The sequence below is a fragment of the Ranitomeya imitator genome, chromosome 3 (genome assembly GCF_032444005.1).
Source record: "Ranitomeya imitator isolate aRanImi1 chromosome 3, aRanImi1.pri, whole genome shotgun sequence".
In the NCBI taxonomy this organism is placed as follows: domain Eukaryota; kingdom Metazoa; phylum Chordata; class Amphibia; order Anura; family Dendrobatidae; genus Ranitomeya; species Ranitomeya imitator.
The window spans coordinates 844,459,528-844,481,726 of NC_091284.1; the positions used below are offsets into that span (position 1 = coordinate 844,459,528).

A 22,199-nucleotide genomic window follows, 5' to 3' on the forward strand; every position below is an offset into this window, starting at 1 on the left:
ACCCCGGTCAAGGTGAATGGCGCATCACACAACATTTAAATACTTACAAAATTCCTTGTGCACCCGTGTCATGGCGTTGTCCCAGCCATCCATCATCGCTCAGGTCATCTTATTTACAGCCGCCGGATGACCACGTTGTCCGAGTGCTGCTGAACCCGGGTGTCCCACAACAGGACTCGCTCCTCGACCAGGGAAATGAGAAGGACATTATCTAGGAGGTCTTCATGCCGTTCTGGAACCTAGTAAAGAAAGAAAGACATTAATGTTGTAAAGATAAGAAAAAGAAAGAAAACAAGAGATACTGAAAACAGCAAAGAATAAGTTAAAGTCAAGAATAAAATAGTAGTCAAGACTAAAAAAGGAAGATAAAAGCAAAGTGAAGAAATAAAAAAACCAGCAAGAATAGTATAGTCATTGAAAAAAAAAATCAGTCAAGTATACTTACACGCCGTTTTGCCAACAGTACGTGTGCTGGCTGCTCCTGGTCTGCTTCCGCTGCAGTGGAAGAAGTGGTCTGATAAGAAGAAAAAAAAATGACCACATGTGTATATGAGAGGGCCAGGGCGCTCCTCACAAGTCAAGGAAGAAGACATGAATGCTGCAAGAAAAGATAGACAGAAATTAGTACATACTAAAGATAGAAAAATGGACAGACAGACATTCGCTTTTATACTCACATTATCCAAAGTTGTGATTCTTCTGCAGAGGTTCCAGTCTGCTTCACAGTCTGTCTGCTTCCAGGGTTTCTGGGGTGGCTGGGGGCAGATGTTTTTAGCTGGGGAGGGGGGGCAATAACCGTGGACCCTCTCCAGGCTATTAATATGTGCCCTCAGTCACTGGTTTTACCATTCTGGCGGAGAAAATTGCGCGGGAGCCCACGCCAATTTTTTCCGCGATTTAACCCTTTAATTTAATAGCTAGAGTGCCCAAATTTTGCAAATACACACTACTAACATTAGTAATGAGGAATATGCAAAAATATAAGGGATATGAGATGGTTTACTGTATGTACTCATGTCTCATATCATGTCGGGTTTGTGAAGGAGATAGGAAAAGCCGGCAATTGAATTACCAGCTTTTCTACTATCTAGCGCTGTATGAAATATTAATATATATATACATATATGTGTCTCATTGATTGAGATATATATATATATATATATATATATACCTATTCTATGTGTAGACATTTATTCTATTCTATTCTAACCTGTCAGTGTGATTTTACTGTACACCGCGCTGAATTGCCGGCTTTTCTATAGAACACCGCTGTGTATTTCTCGCAAGTCACACTGATGGTCCGTGTGTAATCCGTATTTTTCTCACCCCCATAGACTTTCATTGGCGGATTTTTTGCGCAATACGCTGACAAATGCAGCATGCTGCCATTTTCTACGCCCGTAAAAAATGGCTGAGAAATATACGCCAGATAGGAGCTGCCCCATAGAGAATCATTGGTCCGTGTGCAATGCGTAGTTTTTGCGCCTCTCATACCTCCGTAAAACTCTCTAGTGTGACGCCGGCCTTACTCGTCCAAGTGTCTGTGGTGAAATGCACCCTGGCAGACAGAGATTTTGTCAAGGAACAGGTAACATAGTAACATAGTAACATAGTAACATAGTTAGTAAGGCCGAAAAAGACATTTGTCCATCCAGTTCAGCCTATATTCCATCATAATAAATCCCCAGATCTACGTCCTTCTACAGAACCTAATAATTGTAAGATACAATATTGTTCTGCTCCAGGAAGACATCCAGGCCTCTCTTGAACCCCTCGACTGAGTTCGCCATCACCACCTCCTCAGGCAAGCAATTCCAGATTCTCACTGCCCTAACAGTAAAGAATCCTCTTCTATGTTGGTGGAAAAACCTTCTCTCCTCCAGACGCAAAGAATGCCCCCTTGTGCCCGTCACCTTCCTTGGTATAAACAGATCCTCAGCGAGATATTTGTATTGTCCCCTTATATACTTATACATGGTTATTAGATCGCCCCTCAGTCGTCTTTTTTCTAGACTAAATAATCCTAATTTCGCTAATCTATCTGGGTATTGTAGTTCTCCCATCCCCTTTATTAATTTTGTTGCCCTCCTTTGTACTCTCTCTAGTTCCATTATATCCTTCCTGAGCACCGGTGCCCAAAACTGGACACAGTACTCCATGTGCGGTCTAACTAGGGATTTGTACAGAGGCAGTATAATGCTCTCATCATGTGTATCCAGACCTCTCTTAATGCACCCCATGATCCTGTTTGCCTTGGCAGCTGCTGCCTGGCACTGGCTGCTCCAGGTAAGTTTATCATTAACTAGGATCCCCAAGTCCTTCTCCCTGTCAGATTTACCCAGTGGTTTCCCGTTCAGTGTGTAATGGTGATATTGATTCCCTCTTCCCATGTGTATAACCTTACATTTATCATTGTTATACCTCATCTGCCACCTTTCAGCCCAAGTTTCCAATTTATCCAGATCCATCTGTAGCAGAATACTATCTTCTCTTGTATTAACTGCTTTACATAGTTTTGTATCATCTGCAAATATCGATATTTTACTGTGTAAACCTTCTACCAGATCATTAATGAATATGTTGAAGAGAACAGGTCCCAATACTGACCCCTGCGGTCCCCACTGGTCACAGCGACCCAGTTAGAGACTATACCATTTATAACCACCCTCTGCTTTCTATCACTAAGCCAGTTACTAACCCATTTACACACATTTTCCCCCAGACCAAGCATTCTCATTTTGTGTACCAACCTCTTGTGCGGCACGGTATCAAACGCTTTGGAAAAATCGAGATATACCACGTCCAATGACTCACCGTGGTCCAGCCTATAGCTTACCTCTTCATAAAAACTGATTAGATTGGTTTGACAGGAGCGATTTCTCATAAATCATAAAATGTGATGTTGTCTGCGACATGCTGGTGTAGCGCAAGCACAGCTTTCTTAGAAAAGTAATGGCAACTGGGTAGTTGGTACTGGGGGACTGCGATGGGCATCAACTTTTGGAAACTGTCTCTATCTACAAGGTGGAAAAGCAGCATTTCCTTGGTCAAGAAATTGGAGATGGTGGAGTTCAACCTCTTAGATTTGTCATGCGTAGGAGGAAGCAATCTTTTACATGACCACAAATGCATAACCGTGGGAACCGGACAAACTGCTGGACCGTGAAAGAGGTGCAGGCGGAGATGTTATGATGGATTGAGAAACTTGTGGTGTGCTTGTTCTCCGAGATCGGTCAAAAACAGCAGGCATGTCCGCTTCTATTACAGCTGACGGCAGGCTCTCGGTCAATGTGACTGGAGAACCCGAGGTTCTGCGGTCAAAGACCTGGGTCTCAATAACACAGTAACAGAGGAGGAGAAAGCAGCAGATGAATTGATGGGGCTGCTGATGGTTGTTGATGTCTGCTGGTCCGCAATTTTGCATAGTGGAAGTCCCTCAGTAAAGCATGTTGATTGCTTATGTGAAGGTTCATACATGTAGTAGTCAAATTATTGCACTTTTTACCTCGACTCATTTTTTTTTTTTTGCAAAGTTGGCAGATTACGTGAGTTGGCTCATCCTTTGTAGTGTCAAAAAAAGGCCCAGGCTAGGCAACCCTTGCCACCCCTGCGAGCTACAGACCCGCGGATGCTGCTGGTCAGAGACACAGTTGTGGCTGAGGATGCATCGCACATCGTGGCTGCCTCACTACGTGTCTGAGCCGTACGGCGCAACATAACCTCCTCGTCTTCCTCCTCAAATGACCTACTCAGCTGAGTTCCTCTATGTTCACGCCAACTGGGATCTATAATGTAAATATGCCATGTTCTGAGTAATTTTCTAGAAGGTCCATGGTTCCAGACACGCTGCGATTTCACCCCCCTGTTATAAAGCTCTAATGTGAGACCAGCGTGCCAGCAACCCTCACTGAGGATTTTTATGGCTTTTAACCGAAAGTACAAGTAGAAGCACATGGGAAAACCAAGGTTTCTTTGTCCTTGCAAAGATAAATATCATAGCACCGGTTAATGATAGAAGTGGGACAAATACATTTTTGGCTTGTGCCTCGGTAGAACTACCAGCCAGTGAGTTTTCTAGGTTCCAGAGCTAGCACAGTTGAGAAACGGATTACTACGTAACTGAGTCACCCAGCTACCCCATGTCTATACTTAAATGAACCCCCATGTCACGCTGTGCATAACGACAAGGGTGTCATCTTTCTACGAGGTTCATGCGCCGAGATATGTGGGATGATGTTTTTTCATATACTCAAGAAAGAGGACTGCATTCTATAGCTCTGCCCACCCCATGAGGTCATCCAGGGGGGGAGACCCTTAGTTTTGGGCAAAGGTATAAAACTCAGAGGCCCAGACAAGGGGGGGGGGTCTTTTGCCAGGGGATTTAGCTATGACAGGCTGTGCAATCTGACTTGAAGATTTTTGGGAAGGTCCCCTCCACCAGCCACCACATGGCGTACCATTGAATGATATGAAAGAACTTGTAAGTTGATTTTCACCGTTAATCCCCTTTTATTTGTACTTGTCTGCACATACGATACTTGTCTTCTTTTATAATATCTTTTTACCCTTTTGTAAACACTGCCTACCTTTTGGAGTAAAATATATGAAATTACTAGCTTCATTTCTCCTTGCTCTATAACGTACTGTCACGTCCTCTGAAGCAAAATCACACTACTAATTGGGTAGGCTCCTGACCAATTATTGATTAAGAGATAGGAGCTGGTGGCAGCAGAATTGTTCTGCGCTTTTGGGGAAACTGGCAGAGACGGACGGTGTTGATAATTATCGTTCCCGTCTGAGTGGGAGTAGTTATATTGCCCTCGCTGCGGTGTGCCCATTAGCCAGTGCATAGTAAGGCAGGCTTTCTGGCAGGCTACTTATTCTAGGTGCAGTACCCTGTCCAACCTGAGGGGAAGGGGGGCGCCAGAGAGCTGTAAGTTCCAAACCGGATCTGGGAAGTTGGATATAGATAAATCCCCTTCAGAAAAGAATCGGGGCAACCAAACAACCCCGGTTCAGAACACATTGGTGTGAGCAGTAGGGATGATAAAGTTATCCCCCTGTGATTCGTGTAACTCATCATCATCATCATCCTCTATGTTATCACATTCCTCCCCATTGGAGTCACCAACCTCCTCTTCCTGCCCTGACAGCAAGCACAGTACAGTCTGCGTGAGCCTCAACTATCTGAGTCTCATCAGGATCGCCTCCCCCCAGGGGTTAACATCTGATGACGTGGGTCAGGATGCTGTTCAGACCATACTTTGTCCTGCCCCGGATCCAAGCTAAAAAATTTTGGGCATTGGTGCACATTTCCTCCTCTTGACTCTGCGAAGCTTTTGAGTACATTTCTGATGAACATGGCATAGAAAGTGTGAACAGCTCTTCAGACTCGCCCATCTGTGGTTCCGTACAGTCAGTTGAATGGTTGGATAGTTGGGATACGGGGGGAAACAAGGAGAATTTTGGTGCCACATCTGTGGACTGTACTGGGTGTGATGTTGAGGTGGAGGAGGATGAGGAGAGGTCACTTGAAGCTGCACTTGCCATCCACTCGAGCACATGCTCTTTCTGGGCCTCATCAACAAGGCATACCGCTATGCATCTGCCAAAGAAAGGAGTGGAGTAGCCCGTCCAGTAACAGAAGTTGTCAGATGTCTTTGCATAGGACGTGACGTTGGTTTACTAGTGCTTTCAAAAACATTACCACCTACCCCACCTACACCTTGAACACCAAGCCTAATTCCCCTTCCACCACAGCCTCGCTTTTTCCCAGTCATGTTGCTCAGATAGTGTGGTAGGAGCACAGTATTAGCAACAAAAATTAGATTTTAAACCCTGCACCACCTCTCCAAACAGCTGAATTTCAGCGACAGTAAATTCCAAGGTGAAATATGGCGTGCTGTATCGTGTTAGTCACAGAAAAAAGAATTGTGAGTGTGGATGAGGCCTGTATGACAAAAGTTATGCTACAAACAATTTTACAGTCAGGTCCTTTACTGTATAATGTTAATAACAGAAGAATTTGTTTGTGGCCTCTGGATCAGGCCTCTACAGCTTAATTTCAACCCAACCAAATGACAAAGTGTTATACGGAGGGTTGTCTAATTTTTTGCAACTGAAAAATTATAATTTTTTTTAATGTGCCTTAGGTCTGCAGACAGGTTCATATCACCACAGCAGTAAATGACAAGGTGAGATACAGCAGGCTGTTTCACATTTAGCTAATGATATAATATTTTTTAGAATTCTATACTCGTGCATGGAGCACAATAGAAGCAGTGCACAACACACTTTTAGGACATGTGCCCTGCTGGCTTTGTCTGTGGACCTCAGTAATAGCCAAAATAGAGAAAAATAGCTGGAAGGTAAATTTAACAGCCACACTGGACACTATCTAGCTACACTATCTGATTGTTATACAACTGCCTAACTAACTAGCTAAAATCATGCTGCTAACAGTGCCAGCATCAGGAGCAGCCTCTCTGAGCTGTTAGTGTCAAAATGGCGGTCTATGACACAAGCCGCTGTGTCAGGACATTGTGGATGTTTCCTGCGCCTTGATTGGCTAGCCGCAATATGCACACATAAAGTTAGGGCAAAAAAATGACTGCTTACAAGAACACCACGTGTTGTGAATTCTGCTTTTCGGCTCCCTCCGGTGGTTGTAGGTGGTAATGCAGTTGTCTCTGAGCTGCAGTCCTGGACAGGTGTATCTGCTGATTGCAGTTCTGACTGGGGTATTTAGGTTTGCAGGACTCATTAGTCCTTGCCAGTTTCTTGGGAAGTGTTGGATCTCTGTCTGGCTTCTCCTGCTTAGCTGCCAATTCAGCAAAGATAAGTGTCTGTTTCTTTTTCTATGGCACACAAGCTGTGTGCTTGTTTTTTTATTGTATTCCTGCTCTGAGTTTAGTAGTCTCTGGAGTTTCAGATATACGTTCCACGTCTTTAGTTAGATGGAGGAATTTTTTGTATAATCTGCTGTGGATATTTTTGGAAGGGTTTTAATACTGACCGCACAGAACTCTGTCCTACCCTTTCCTATTTTAGCTAGAGTGGCCTCTTTTGCTAAGTCCTGTTTTCTGCCTACGTGTGTTTCTCCCACTCACAGTCAATATTTGTGGGGGGCTGCCTATCCTTTGGGGTTCTGCTCTGAGGCAAGGTAGTATTCCTATTTCCATCTTTAGGGGTATTTAGTCCTCCGGCTGTGACGAGGTGTCTAGGGTTTGTTAGGTACACCCCACGGCTACTTCTAGCTGCGGTGTTAAGATCAGGATTTGCGGTCAGTATAATTACCACCTACTCCAGTGAAAGTTTTCATGCTGCTCCAAGGTCACCGGATCATAACAGTACAACTGGCCAATAATGAGTTAAATGCATCTCAGAAGAAGGGAAGAAAGGTGTTGAGCCATTTTTTTTCCTTCAAAGATAAAGCCTTGTGCGCTACTACTAGTGGTGCCCAGGTAGGTTCCCACACCATGTGATACTAAAAGAAAGAACCTGGCACTCAACTTAATGCTCGTGAGATTTTAATGGTAGTAGCCAAAAATCGTTTCGGTCCTATATCTGGACCTTCATCAGCTACTACAAACGTGAATATAAAGAAAATATTATTTACAAATATATACAAAAAGAAACAAAAGAAAAACATAATGTGCAAAGAAAATATGTACGTAGTTCAGAGAACCACAAAGTTACACAACGCAAAATGTCACATCCATGACAAGAGGTACTTAGGTCATCTCGATAAAAAAACTGGGATAGACAAGCAAGTGTCAGGCTGAGTGAGACCGCCGGATATCTAGCAAAGGGGTGTGAGATAAAGGGAATGAGGGTGGAACATACCGTACTATGATTAAAAGGTGAATGACTGTAGTGTCATGTAAGGCACAGCATGGTCTGCGTCTGTAGTAATATAGAGGAGATTACAATGGCATAGGTACGTGTGAACGTATTGTGGAGAGGGGAGGGGGAGCAGCATACCTGGTATTGGCGCAGATAGGTTTAGGCACACAGACTGGACTGTGGATGAAGGAAGATAAATATAACTGTAGCGCACTTTCACTACACACCAGACAAGCGGGGATTCCGTGTCTGGACACAAGCACAGCACCTATCAGTGTGAATAAAGTAACACCACAGTCCCCGGCATGTTCCCACTTATAGTATGCCACTGGCTGCATCCTCTGCGCATGTATACCTAGTGGCACACTACAGTTATATTTATCTTCCTTCATCCACAGTCCAGTCTGTGTGCCTAAACCTATCTGCGCCAATACCAGGTATGCTGCTCCCCCTCCCCTCTCCACAATACGTTCACACGTACCTATGCCATTGTAATCTCCTCTATATTACTACAGACGCAGACCATGCTGTGCCTTACATGACACTACAGTCATTCACTTTTTCATCATAGTACGGTATGTTCCACCCTCATTCCCTTTATCTCACACCCCTTTGCTAGATATCCGGCGGTCTCACTCAGCCTGACACTTGCTTGTCTATCCCAGTTTTTTTATCGAGATGACCTAAGTACCTCTTGTCATGGATGTGACATTTTGCGTTGTGTAACTTTGTGGTTCTCTGAACTACGTACATATTTTCTTTGCACATTATGTTTTTCTTTTGTTTCTTTTTGTATATATTTGTAAATAACATTTTCTTTATATTCACGTTTGTAGTAACTGATGAAGGTCCAGATATAGGCATTTTTTTCCTTCAGTCTGCTTTATCTTCTCTTCCCTCTTTATCTCTGGGTGGCTGAGGAGCCTTGTGCTAGCATGGATGCTTAGGAATTAGCTTCTCGTGTAGACCAGCTTGCTGCTAGGGTACAGGGTATTTCTGATTATATTGTTCAAACTCCTGTTTTAGAGCCGAAGATTCCTAATCCTGATTTGTTTTTTGGAGACAGGTCCAAATTTTTTAGTTTTAAAAACAACTGTAAACTATTTTTTGCTCTGAGACCTCGATCCTCTGGTGATTCCATTCAGCAGGTTAAAATGGTCATCTCCCTGCTGTGTGGCAACCCGCAGGGTTGGGCGTTTTCCCTGGAATCTGGGAATCCGGCTTTGCTTAATGTAGACTCCTTTTTTCAGGCTTTAGGATTATTATATGATGAACCTAATTCTGTGGATCAAGCTGAGAAGACCTTTTTGGCCCTGTCTCAGGGTCAAGAGGCGGCAGAATTGTATTGTCAGAAATTCAGAAAATGGTCTGTGTTGACTAAATGGAATAATGATGCTTTGGCGGCAATTTTCAGAAAGGGTCTTTCTGAATCCGTTAAAGATGTTATGGTGGGGTTTCCCACGCCTTCCGGTCTGAGTGATTCTATGTCTCTGGCCATTCAGATTGACCGGCGCTTACGGGAGCGCAGAACTGTGCACGCTATGGCGTTATCCTCAGAGCAAATTCCTGAGCCAATGCAGTGTGATAGGATTCTGTCTAAAACAGAACGACAAGGATTCAGACGTCAGAATAGGTTGTGTTATTATTGTGGCGACGCTTCTCATGTCATTTCAGTCTGCCCTAAGCAGACAAAGAGGATCGCTAGTTCATTTACCATCAGCACTGTACAACCTAAATTTCTGTTATCTGTGTCCTTGATCTGCTCATTGTCATCATTTTCTGTCATGGCGTTTGTGGATTCAGGCGCCGCCTTGAACTTAATGGACTTTGAGTTTGCCAGGCATTGTGGTTTTCCCTTGCAGCCTTTGCAGAACCTTATTTCTTTAAGGGGCATTGATGCTACACCCTTGGCTAAAAATAAGCCCCAGTTTTGGACACAGGTGACCATGCGCATGGCGCCAGTCCATCAGGAAGATTGTCGATTTCTGGTGTTGCATAATTTGCATGATGCTATCATGCTGGGTTTTCCGTGGTTGCAGGTACATAATCCTGTGTTGGATTGGAAGTCCATGTCTGTGACTAGTTGGGGTTGTCAGGGGGTTCATAATGATGTTCCTTTGATGTCAATCTCCTCTTCTTCCTCTTCTGAAATTCCAGAGTTTTTGTCTGATTTTCAGGATGTATTCGATGAGCCCAAGTCCAGTTTCCTTCCACCGCACAGGGACTGCGATTGTGCTATTGACTTGATTCCAGGCTGTAAGTTTCCTAAGGGTCGACTTTTCAACCTGTCTGTGCCTGAACATACCGCCATGCGGAGCTATATTAAGGAGTCTTTGGAGAAAGGGCATATTCGGCCATCTTCTTCACTGTTGGGAGCGGGGTTCTTTTTTGTTGCTAAAAAAAATGGTTCCTTGAGACCCTGTATTGATTATCGCCTCTTGAATAAAATCACGGTCAAGTTTCAATACCCTTTACCTTTGCTTACCGATTTGTTTGCTAGGATTAAGGGAGCTAGTTGGTTTACAAAGATTGACCTTCGGGGGGCATATAATCTTGTTCGTATTAAGCAGGGTGATGAATGGAAAACTGCGTTTAATACGCCCGAAGGCCATTTTGAATACCTTGTGATGCCATTCGGGCTCACTAATGCTCCATCTGTTTTTCAGTCCTTCATGCATGATATTTTCCGGACTTATATTGATAAGTTCTTGATTGTATATTTGGACGATATTTTGATTTTTTCCGATGATTGGGAGTCTCATGTGGAACAGGTCGGGATGGTATTTCAGATCCTTCGTGACAATGCCCTGTTTGTGAAAGGGTCTAAGTGTCTCTTTGGGGTGCAGAAGGTTTCTTTTTTGGGCTTTATTTTTTCTCCCTCGTCTATAGAGATGGATCCAGTTAAGGTTCAGGCCATTCATGATTGGATTCAGCCCACATCCGTGAAGAGCCTTGGGTTTTGCAAATTTTTATCGCCGTTTCATTGCTAATTTTTCCAGCGTGGTTAAACCTTTGACCGATTTGACGAAGAAAGGCGCTGATGTGGCGAATTGGTCCTCTGCGGCTGTCTCTGCCTTTCAGGAGCTTAAACGTCGATTTACTTCTGCTCTGGTGTTGCGCCAACCGGATGTTTCTCTTCCGTTTCAGGTTGAGGTTGACGCTTCTGAGATTGGGGCAGGGGCCGTTTTGTCTCAGAGGGATCCTGTTGGTTCCTTAATGAAACCGTGTGCCTTCTTTTCCCGTAAGTTTTCGCCTGCTGAACGAAATTATGATGTCGGCAATCGGGAGTTGTTGGCTATGAAGTGGGCGTTTGAGGAGTGGCGACATTGGCTTGAGGGAGCTAAGCACCGTATTGTGGTCTTGACCGATCATAAGAATTTGATTTACCTCGAGTCTGCCAAACGGCTGAATCCTAGACAGGCTCGATGGTCCTTGTTTTTTTTCCCGTTTTGATTTCGTGGTCTCGTACCTTCCGGGTTCTAAGAACATTAAGGCTGATGCCCTCTCTAGGAGTTTTTCGCCTGATTCTCCTGAGGTCTTAGAACCGGTCGGTATTCTGAAAGAAGGGGTGGTCCTTTCTGCCATTTCCCCTGATTTACGATGGGTTCTTCAGGAATTTCAGGCTGACAAACCTGACCGCTGTCCTGTGGGGAAACTGTTTGTTCCTGACAGATGGACTAGTAGAGTGATTTCTGAGGTTCACTGTTCCGTGTTGGCTCTGGTCATCCTGGCATTTTTGGTACCAGAGACTTGGTTGGTAGGTCCTTTTGGTGGCCTTCTTTGTCGCGTGATGTGCGTTCTTTTGTGCAGTCCTGTGGGACTTGTGCGCGGGCCAAGCCTTGTTGTTCCCGTGCTAGTGGGTTGCTTTTGCCATTGCCGGTCCCTGAGAGGCCCTGGACACATATTTCTATGGATTTTATTTCCGATCTTCCGGTTTCCCAGAGGATGTCGGTTATCTGGGTTGTTTGTGACCGGTTCTCTAAGATAGTTCATTTAGTGCCTTTGCCTAAATTGCCTTCCTCTTCGGATTTGGTTCCGTTGTTTTTTCAGCATGTGGTCCGTTTGCATGGTATTCCGGAGAATATTGTGTCCGACAGAGGTTCCCAGTTTGTTTCTAGATTTTGGCGGGCCTTTTGTGCTAGGCTGGGCATTGATTTGTCTTTTTCTTCTGCGTTTCATCCTCAGACAAATGATCAGACCGAGCGAACTAATCAGACTTTGGAGACTTATTTGAGATGCTTTGTGTCTGCTGATCAGGATGATTGGGTGGCTTTCTTGCCATTGGCCGAGTTTGCCCTTAATAGTCGGGCTAGTTCGGCTACTTTGGTTTCGCCTTTCTTTTGTAATTTTGGTTTTCATCCTCGTTTTTCTTCTGGGCAGGTTGAGCCTTCTGACTGTCCTGGTGTGGATTCTGTGGTTGACAGGTTGTAGCAGATTTGGGCTCATGTGGTGGACTATTTGGTGTTGTCTCAGGAGGAGGCTCAACATTTTGCTAACCGTCGTCGGTGTGTTGGTTCCCGGCTTCGGGTTGGGGATCTGGTCTGGTTGTCTTCCCGTCATGTTCCTATGAAGGTTTCTTCTCCTAAGTTTAAGCCTCGGTTTATGGGTCCTTATAGGATTTCTGAGATTATTAATCCGGTGTCTTTTCGATTGGCGCTTCCGGCCTCTTTTGCCATCCATAATGTCTTCCATAGATCTTTATTGCGGAAATATGTGGAGCCCGTTGTTTCCTCTGTTGATCCTCCGGCCGCTGTGTTGGTTGATGGTGAGTTGGAATATGTTGTTGAGAAGATTTTGGATTCCCGTTTTTCGAGGCGGAAGCTTCAGTACCTTGTCAAATGGAAGGGTTATGGCCAGGAGGATAATTCTTGGGTTTTTGCCTCTGATGTCCATGCCGCTGATTTGGTTCGTGCCTTTTATCTGGCTCATCCTGATTGGCCTGGGAGCTCTGGTGAGGGTTCGGTGACCCCTCCTCAAGGGGGGGGGGGGGGTACTGTTGTGAATTCTGCTTTTGGGCTCCCTCCGGTGGTTGTAGGTGGTAATGCATTTGTCTCTGGGCTGCAGTCCTGGACAGGTGTATCTGCTGATTGCATTCTGACTGGGGTATTTAGGTTTGCAGGACTCATTAGTCCTTGCCAGTTGTCAATGTTTCTTGGGAAGTGTTGGATCTCTGTCTGGCTTCTCCTGCTTAGCTGCCAATTCAGCAAAGATAAGTGTCTATTTCTTTTTCTATGGCACACAAGCTGTGTGCTTGTTTTTTGATTGTAATCCTGCTCTGAGTTTAGTAGTCTCTGGAGTTTCAGATATACGTTCCACGTCTTTAGTTAGATGGAGGAATTTTTTGTATAATCTGCTGTGGATATTTTTGGAAGGGTTTTAATACTGACCGCACAGAACTCTGTCCTATCCTTTCTTATTTTAGCTAGAGTGGCCTCTTGTGCTAAATCCTGTTTTCTGACTGTGTTTGTCTTTCCTCTCCTACTCACAGCCAATATTTGTGGGGGGCTGCCTATCCTTTGGGGTTCTGCTCTGAGGCAAGATAGTATTCCTATTTCCATCTTTAGGGGTATTTAGTCCTCCGGCTGTGACGAGGTGTCTAGGGCTTGTTAGGTACACCCCACGGCTACTTCTAGTTGCGGTGTTAAGATCAGGATTTGCGGTCAGTATAGTTACCACCTACTCCAGTGAAAGTATCCATGCTGCTCCAAGGTCACCGCATCATAACAGCCACGCCTGAGTTCTGCAAACCCCCTCCCCTCATCAAACATGTGCCAAACACTCACCATACACCATCATTATCGTTGTTAAAGTGCTGAAAATATTTTTATGGCAACGCAAATATTTTCCCGCATTTTTACCAAATGTTACCGATTTTTACCAATCTTATTAAATTTTGCTCAGGTTTCCAATCATGAATCCAAATGTGACATATTTGTGCCAAATTTATGTGTGCAGATCGTTTTCCAAACAAATTCGCTCATCACTATTCCCGACATCCTGTCGTAACCACATCTCGATTTCCCGATTTAACCGTTTCCCGACATTCCGACGTAAGCAAGTCCTGACATCCTGATGTAACATGCCCTAGCTTGCTAGTTTGCAGGACATGGAGGTTGTGATGACGCAATGGCACACCCCACCCCTCCACCATTTGTGTCACGGCCACTCCTTCTGCGGCCGTGTCTGCTGCCGGGGCCACCACCGCTCCTCCCGCTCATACTTACCCGCTGCGGCGCGCTCCTCCTGCAGGCGCGCGTCCTCTCCTTCATTCTCCTCCGCTCCCTGGTTCTCGTCGGGTGTGCGTGCGCACCGCCCACTCCAGCACTTCCTCTTTCTGATTTACAGCCACTCTGTATCTCCTCTCAATCCTTCAGCACTCCATGTATATAAGGCGATTCCTTCCTCTGCTCCTTGCCTGTCTGTCATTTGTGCTTCTGTGACTCAGGTCCACCTTTGTCTTTGCACTGCCTGTTCTCAGTGTCCGCTCAGTCCAGCCAGCTTCTCTGCCTTTCCCAGACTTCCTTGTCTCCTCGTCCAGTCCAGCCTTCCCAGTGTCCGCTCAGTACTCTGTTAGTCTGCTGTCTCTGTCCTGTCCTGCTTCCATTGTGTCTTCCCCTTCGCAGTGCTCCTTTGGTCTCGCCTGTACCCAGCTCTTACCAAAGTGTACTTCATCTTACCCCGCTCTGTCCGTCCTACGCCCAGCTTCTCTATTTTGTACCTCCTACTACTTGTGCAAAAAAAAGGGGAGAAGCCAGCGCAGCCTAAGGTTAAGACGCAATACATAAAGTGCAAATGCACATATTAATTTCTAACTGTACTGAATTGATCAATTGTTTGCTAAATGTCTCATTTTGAAAATACAGTTAGAAATTAATATGTGCATTTGCACTTTATGTATTGTGTCTTAATCTTAGGCTGCGCTGGCTTCTCCCCCTTTTTTTGTCCTACTACTTGTCTCCAGGTTCCTGCTTCTGCGGCAATAGTCTCCCTTGGGTCTGCCCTTAACGCTCCCGGTATAGGGGGTGGTCTACCTGGTTAGCTCACCTTTGGGAGGTTCGTTGTCGTGGATCTGCGGGTCCACTCCAGGTGTTCGTAAAGATCTCACAATCTGTAACAGAAGTCCTCTGTTGCAGAGCCCCTGATGAAGCTCTGAATGTGTAAGGGGAAATGCATTTGGTGAGATTACTGGGGAGCCCTGTTGAGGAGCCCTGTTGATGAGTGTACGGAGGCAGAGGGGTGTCCTGTAATGTTAATGCAGCTGTTGCTGTTGAGAGGCGATGGGACACCACTTCTCAGTGCCGTACATCCTGATGAAGACCGTCCTGGATACATCCTCCATGAAGGAGTATTGTTCTGCATGTACGGACCAGTGAGAGCTGAGAGACAGAGGATGTGGAGGGGGCCTGACTGCACATCTGGTTATTTCTGGGTGATCATCTCTGGCACCTCTTGTCCCCCCAGTATACGGCTCAGTATATTAGGTTGGTCTTTGGGATGCAGATAGGACGTGTCCCTCGCTTGCTCAGATACACTCAATGATTCAATGATTTTGGTTCCATTAATTAAGGTTTATATACATAATAATAAAAGATAAAATTTAAAGGATTTTTTCATGGGGATTTAAAACCCTATAGAGATAATATTGTCTTGTTCCCACAGACTTCGTGATGAATTTGATGGATTTTTGAGGAAATCTCTTGGACAGTGTGTCCTGCAGGCTGAAATTCCACCAGACACTTCCATTTTTGAGCTCATCCCTGCATCTGATGGACTGACTCTCACAGTAATTCCTGGAACGGGCCGTCCACAGGTACGCAGTGAGGGGAACTGACAAGGTTACTACCCCACTTGCTTTTCTTGCCTTGCCTGTGTTCTTGCCACTCAGTTGTGTCCACTCAGCTGTGTCTCTCTTCCACTCGCCTGTGTCTCTCTTCCACTCACCTGTGTCTCTTTTCCACTCGCCTATGTCTCCCACTCGCCTGTGCCTCTCTTCCCCTCGCCTGTGTCTCCCTTTTCCACTTGCCTGTGTCTCTCTTCTACTCCCCTGTGCCTCCCTTCTACTTGCCTATGTCTCTCTTCCACTCACCTGTGTCCCTTTGCCTGTGTCTCTCTTACGCTCGCTCGTGCCTCTTTTCCGCTAACCTGTGGCTGTTGTTCCTGCCTGTGGCTCTGTTCTTCTCACCTGTGTCTCCCATCCACTCACCTGCGTCCCCTCACCTGTGCCACTCTTCCGCTCGCCTGTGTCTCTCTTCTATTCGCTTGTGGCTCTCTTCCATTCACCTGTGCTCCCTCACCTGTGCTTCTCTTCCGCTGGCCTGTGTTTCTCTTCCGCAGGCCCATGTCTCTCTTCCTCTCACCTGTGGCTCTATTCTTCTCGCCTGTGTCTCCCTTCCACTTGTCAGTCTCCCATCCACTCACCTGTATCCCTCCGCTTGCCTCTGTTTTTTTTCTCCATACGCCCCACTTACTTTTTTCTCCTACTATCTCCAACCATAATCTACTCCCCTCTAAATATTTCAGAGTGAAGGTCTCCTCTATGCTGCTCGATCTATAGTCCAGTCTGGACGACCATTATTATTAGTCGGGGCTCCTGGTAGTGGAAAGACCACCCTGGCCCAATCATTGGTCCCTCCTGGAGCCAAATCTATCCGAATTCCAGTTAACTCATTGCTACAAGCCACACATCTCCGACAAATTCTGAAAACCCAGCATGATGCGCCTCACACCATCGAGCTGACAAGAGCAAGAGCGCTTCGTGGGAGAAGACTCTTTTTGCTGGATGATCTGCACGAAGCCCAAGCTGGTAGGTCACATATTTGTGTGAAGTAGTAGGTCAGATTTTAGTTGGTTGGATAATTGTGCTGTTCAGTAGATCAGGTAGTTGTTTTGGCTGATAGGTGGGATAAGTGTGCAGGCTGGTAGGTGGGATAAGTGTGCAGGCTGGTAGGTGGGATAAGTGTGCAGGCTGATAGGTGGGATAAGTGTGCAGGCCGATAGGTGGGATAAGTGTGCAGGCTGGTAGGTGGAATAAGTGCGCAGGCTGGTAGGTGGGATAAGTGTGCAGGCTGATAGGTGGGATAAGTGTGCAGGCTGATAGGTGGGATAAGTGTGCAGGCTGGTAGGTGGGATAAGCGTGCAGGCTGAGAGGTGGGATAAGTGTGCAGGCAGATAGGTGGGATAAGAGTGCAGGCCGATAGGTGGGATAAGAGTGCAGGCCGATAGGTGGGATAAGCGTGCAGGCTGATAGGAGGGATAAGTGTGCAGGCCGATAGGTGGGATAAGTGTGCAGGCTGATAGGTGGGACAAGCGTGCAGGCTGTTAGGTGGGATAAGCGTGCGGGCTGTTAGGTGGGATAAGCGTGCAGGCTGAGAGGTGGGATAAGCGTGCAGGCTGAGAGGTGGGATAAGCATGCGGGCTGTTAGGTGGGATAAGCGTGCAGGCTGAGAGGTGGGATAAGCGTGCGGGCTGTTAGGTGGGATAAGCGTGCAGGCTGAGAGGTGGGATAAGCGTGCAGGCTGTTAGGTGGGACAAGCGTGCAGGCTGTTAGGTGGGATAAGTGTGCGGGCTGAGAGGTGGGATAAGCGTGCAGGCTGAGAGGTGGGACAAGCGTGCAGGCTGTTAGGTGGGATAAGTGTGCGGGCTGAGAGGTGGGATAAGTGTGCAGGCTGATAGGTGGGATAAGTGTGCAGGCCGATAGGTGGGATAAGTGTGCAGGCTGGTAGGTGGAATAAGTGTGCAGGCTGTTAGGTGGGATAAGTGTGCGGGCTGAGAGGTGGGATAAGCGTGCAGGCTGAGAGGTGGGACAAGCGTGCAGGCTGTTAGGTGGGATAAGTGTGTGGGCTGAGAGGTGGGATAAGTGTACAGGCTGAGAGGTGGGATAAGTGTGCAGGCTGATAGGTGGGATAAGTGTGCAGGCCGATAGGTGGGATAAGTGTGCAGGCTGGTAGGTGGAATAAGTGTGCAGGCTGTTAGGTGGGATAAGTGTGCGGGCTGAGAGGTGGAATAAGTGTGCAGGCTGTTAGGTGGGATAAGTGTGTGGGCTGAGAGGTGGGATAAGTGTGTGGGCTGAGAGGTGGGATAAGTGTGTGGGCTGAGAGGTGGGATAAGTGTACAGGCTGTTAGGTGGGATAAGCGTGCAGGCTGAGAGGTGGGATAAGTGTGCAGGCTGATGGTTGAGATAAGTGTGCAGGCTGAGAGGTGGGATAATGTCCAAGAAAAAAAGAGTTGTGCCCGCACTGCTGCCTTATGCGATCATGTTACGGTGTGCCTTGTAAAGCCGCTCCAGTGTAACTACCCACTCATCCATGCAAGGGCACTCCGGGTGCACAGCCAAAAAAGTGCATAACAATCCAATTAAAAAAGAAAAGAAAACGGCTTGCACTCACCAGGCCCGATGAACTGTGACAGTCTTTATTAGAACATATGCAGTAAAATCAGGGAGAACGTGTCCATGTAGGATGACAGCTGTTTCGCGCACAACCGCGCCTCCACTGATCCGATGAGATCTTTCATGAATAGCGCCACTCTTGTCCATGGGTTGTGACTGGAGTTGCAGTTGAGCTAGTTGTGGGAATGACCTTCAATACCTGTCACCGTCCTTAGACAAGAGTGGTGCTCTTCCTGCAGGTAACAGCAATGCGTCTCCAACCTCATAGAGCCGCCTCCAGCAGCGACTGATGCCGCAGCTCTCCGGCTTTTCACGTGTAGGGTTCACAAGCACTTTGATACCACAGATCAGGGTGGGCAATTCATTTTCCCATAGCGATGCATGAGAGACTGTGACTGTTGTGGAGGCCGAACCAATTTCTGCCCATTATTATTATGGCTTTATAAGTTATCACTTAATATTGATTAGCATTAATAGATGTTACCACAGGGCGTACTGTACCCTGTATTCTTACCTGTAGCAGCGAGTCAGCATAATGTGCTGCTTCTTATAAAGTTTACAAATCATCTGCTCCTGTTACTCAGCACTCAGATCACCAGCTCCCAATACAGTATGATGCCCCCAAAGTCCCCGTACATATTATAAGGTCCCCATATGGCCTTCAAACAGTATTATGTCCCCACACTGCCCCTTGTACAGTATCTTGTCCCCACCCAGCCCCTCACACAGTATTATGTCCCCACACGGCCCCTTGTACAGTATCTTGTCTCCACATGGTCTCTCGTACAGTATCTTGTCCCCACCCAGCCCCTCACACAGTATTATAGCTCATTGCATGGTATTATGTCCCGAAATGTCCCCCTTCTACAGTATTATGTCCCCACCCAGCCCCACACACAGTATTATGTCCCCACACGGCCCCTTGTACAGTATCTTGTCCCCACCCAGCCCCTCACACAGTATTATGTCTATACACGACTCATTGCATGGTATTATGTCCTGAAACGTCCCCCTTCTACAGTATTATGTCCCCACCCAGCCCCTCACACAGTATTATGTCCCCACATGGCTCATTGCATGGTATTATGTCCCGAAACGTCCCCCTTCTACAGTATGTCCCACATGGCTCATTGCACAGTTTTAAGTCATGACAATATATGACCATATTTTATCTCCACACATCCCCCTTGCACCGCATTGTGTTTCCACATGTCCCCATTTGCACAGTATTATGTCTCCACACGTCCACCTTACATAATATTGTGTTCCCACACAGCCCCCTTGTACAGTAATGTATCCCCTCATGGATCCTGTCACAAGTTTACCACAGAGAGGAGCCAGAAGAGCACAGAGTCTGATTTCTCCTCCAACTGCACTTCACCTTCATATTAAATGGTGCTGGTTTCTTTTAGCAGTGCAGGGGTTAATCTGCTCAGTTGAGCGCTCCTGGAAGCTTTCCTGCATTAAGCCTCTCAGCTGTTCACTGTTAGCCTCTCCCATCCCCTATATAATCTGGGCCCTGGCTAGCACTCATTGTCAGAGTTGCTTATGCTGCATGGCTGGAGGTTGTTGGTGGTTATTACTGGAGAAGGCATTTGGTGGATTTATCTGTGACTGTTGCTAGGATTTGAGTGTGTGATAATTCACTTTCTTCTCCTTCTTTGGTTTAACCCCATCCTCCACTCCTCAATGCATTTCTCTGTTATCTGTGGGAGTATATTTGTGTTGTGAATTCCGCTCTTGGGCTCCCTCCGGTGGTTGTAAGTGGCACTTTTGTGAGTTCTGCTCTTGGGCTCCCTCTTGTGGTTTCTAGTGGTATGGCTGCTCCTTGGAGTTAGCTGTCATCAGCTGCCTCCACTTATCGTCCGCTATTTAAGTCTGGCTCTTTCTTCAGCCTGTGCCACTTGTCAATGTTTCCTGGCTGGATTCACATCTCTGCTTGGATTCTCCTGGTTTCCTGACCAGTTCTGCAAAGATAAGTTCTGGCTTTGCTCATTTCAGTCCACATGTTGTGGACTTATTGTTCTGTGCATTCTATTTTTGTCCAGCTTGTCAGTATGGATTTTTTTCTGTTAGCTGGAAGCTCTGGGAAGCAGATTTACCCTCCACACCTTTAGTCAGGTGTGGAGATTTTGTAAACTCTGTGTGGATTGTTTTGTAGTTTTTATACTGACCGCACAGTATCCTTTCCTGTCCTATCTATCAAGCTAGACTGGCCTCCTATGCTAAAATCTGATTTCATTTCTGCGTATGTTATTTTCCCCTCCTCTCACCGTCAATATTTGTGGGGGGCTATCTTTCCTTTGGGGATTTTCTCTGAGGCAAGATAGGTTTCCTGCTTCCATCTTTAGGGGAAGTTAGATCTTAGGCTGTGCCGAGGGGTCTAGGGAGCGTCAGGTACCCCCCAGGGCTATTTTTAGTTGCGCTGCTAGGTTCAGGGTTTGCGGTCAGTACAGATACCACCTCCTTCAGAGCTTGTCTCATGTTGTTCCTAAACCACCAGATCATAACAGTACAAGTGGCCAAAAATGAATTAAATGCATCTCAAAAGAAGGAAAAGAAAGTTCTGAACCATTTTTTTTTCTGTGCTTTGGTTTGTCTTTTTTTTTTTCCTCTTGATATCTGGGTGGATCAGGATATATGTTTTGGCATGGATGTTCAGGGTTTGTTTTCTCGTGTGGATCAACTTGCTGCAAGAGTACAGAGCATCCAGGACTATGTTGTCCAGACTCCGGCTTTAGAGCCCAGAATTCCTACTCCTGATTTGTTTTTTTGGGACAGATCCAAGTTTTTGAACTTTAAAAATAACTGCAAATTGTTTTTTGCTTTGAAACCCCGTTCTTCTGGTGATCCCATTCAGCAGGTGAAAATCATCATATCCTTGCTGCGTGGTGATCCTCAAGACTGGGCTTTTTCTCTTGAAACAGGGGATCCGGCATTATTGAATGTAGATGCATTTTTTCAAGCGCTCGGATTATTGTATGACGAACCTAATTCTGTGGATCATGCAGAAAAGACCCTGTTGGCCTTGTGTCAAGGTCAGGAAGCGGCAGAGTTATACTGCCAGAAATTTAGAAAATGGTCTGTGCTCACTAAATGGAATGAAGAGGCTCTGGCTGCTATTTTCAGAAAAGGTCTTTCTGAAACCCTTAAAGATGTTATGGTGGGCTTTCCTACGCCTGCCGGTTTGAACGAATCTATGTCTCTAGCCATTCAGATTGATCGGCGTCTGCGTGAGCGCAAAGCTGTGCACCATATGGCATTATCCTCTGAGCATAGTCCTGAACCTATGCAATGTGATAGGATTTTGACTAGAATAGAACGGCAGGAATTCAGACGTCAGAATAGGGACTGTGATTGTGCTATTAACTTGATTCCTGGTTGTAAGTTCCCTAAGGGCCGACTTTTCAATCTGTCTGTGCCAGAGCATGCCGCCATGTGGAGCTATGTTAAGGAATCTTTGGAGAAAGGGCATATTCGGCCCTCTTCGTCACCATTGGGAGCGGGTTTCTTTTTTGTTGCTAAGAAGGATGGCTCCTTGAGACCCTGTATTGATTATCGTCTTCTTAATAAAATCACGGTTAAATTCCAATACCCCTTGCCTCTGCTTACTGATTTGTTTGCTCAGATTAAGGGGGCTAGTTGGTTTACTAAGATTGACCTCCGAGGGGCATATAATCTTGTTCGTATTAAACAGGGTGACGAATGGAAAACTGCATTTAATACGCCCGAAGGCCATTTTGAATACCTTGTGATGCCATTTGGGCTCTCTAATGCTCCATCTGTGCTCCAGTCTTTCATGCATGATATTTTCCGCAATTATCTTGATAAATTCATGGTCGTATATTTGGATGATATTTTGATTTTTTCCGATGATTGGGAGTCTCATGTGAAGCAGGTCAGGATGGTGTTCCAGATCCTTTGTGATAATGCTCTATTTGTGAAGGGGTCTAAGTGCCTATTCAGA

At 46.0% G+C, this 22,199-nt stretch overlaps 1 protein-coding gene across 1 annotated transcript in view; it reads left to right on the top strand.

Annotated features, from left to right (window-relative positions):
* Positions 1 to 22,199, top strand: part of DNHD1 (dynein heavy chain domain 1) — a 349,228-nt gene that overhangs the window by 199,408 nt on the left and 127,621 nt on the right. The window contains exons 22-23 of the mRNA XM_069760007.1: positions 15,505 to 15,655; positions 16,366 to 16,648. Coding sequence (XP_069616108.1) covers positions 15,505 to 15,655; positions 16,366 to 16,648 — 434 coding nt within the window. The remainder of the gene's footprint in view (positions 1 to 15,504; positions 15,656 to 16,365; positions 16,649 to 22,199) is intronic.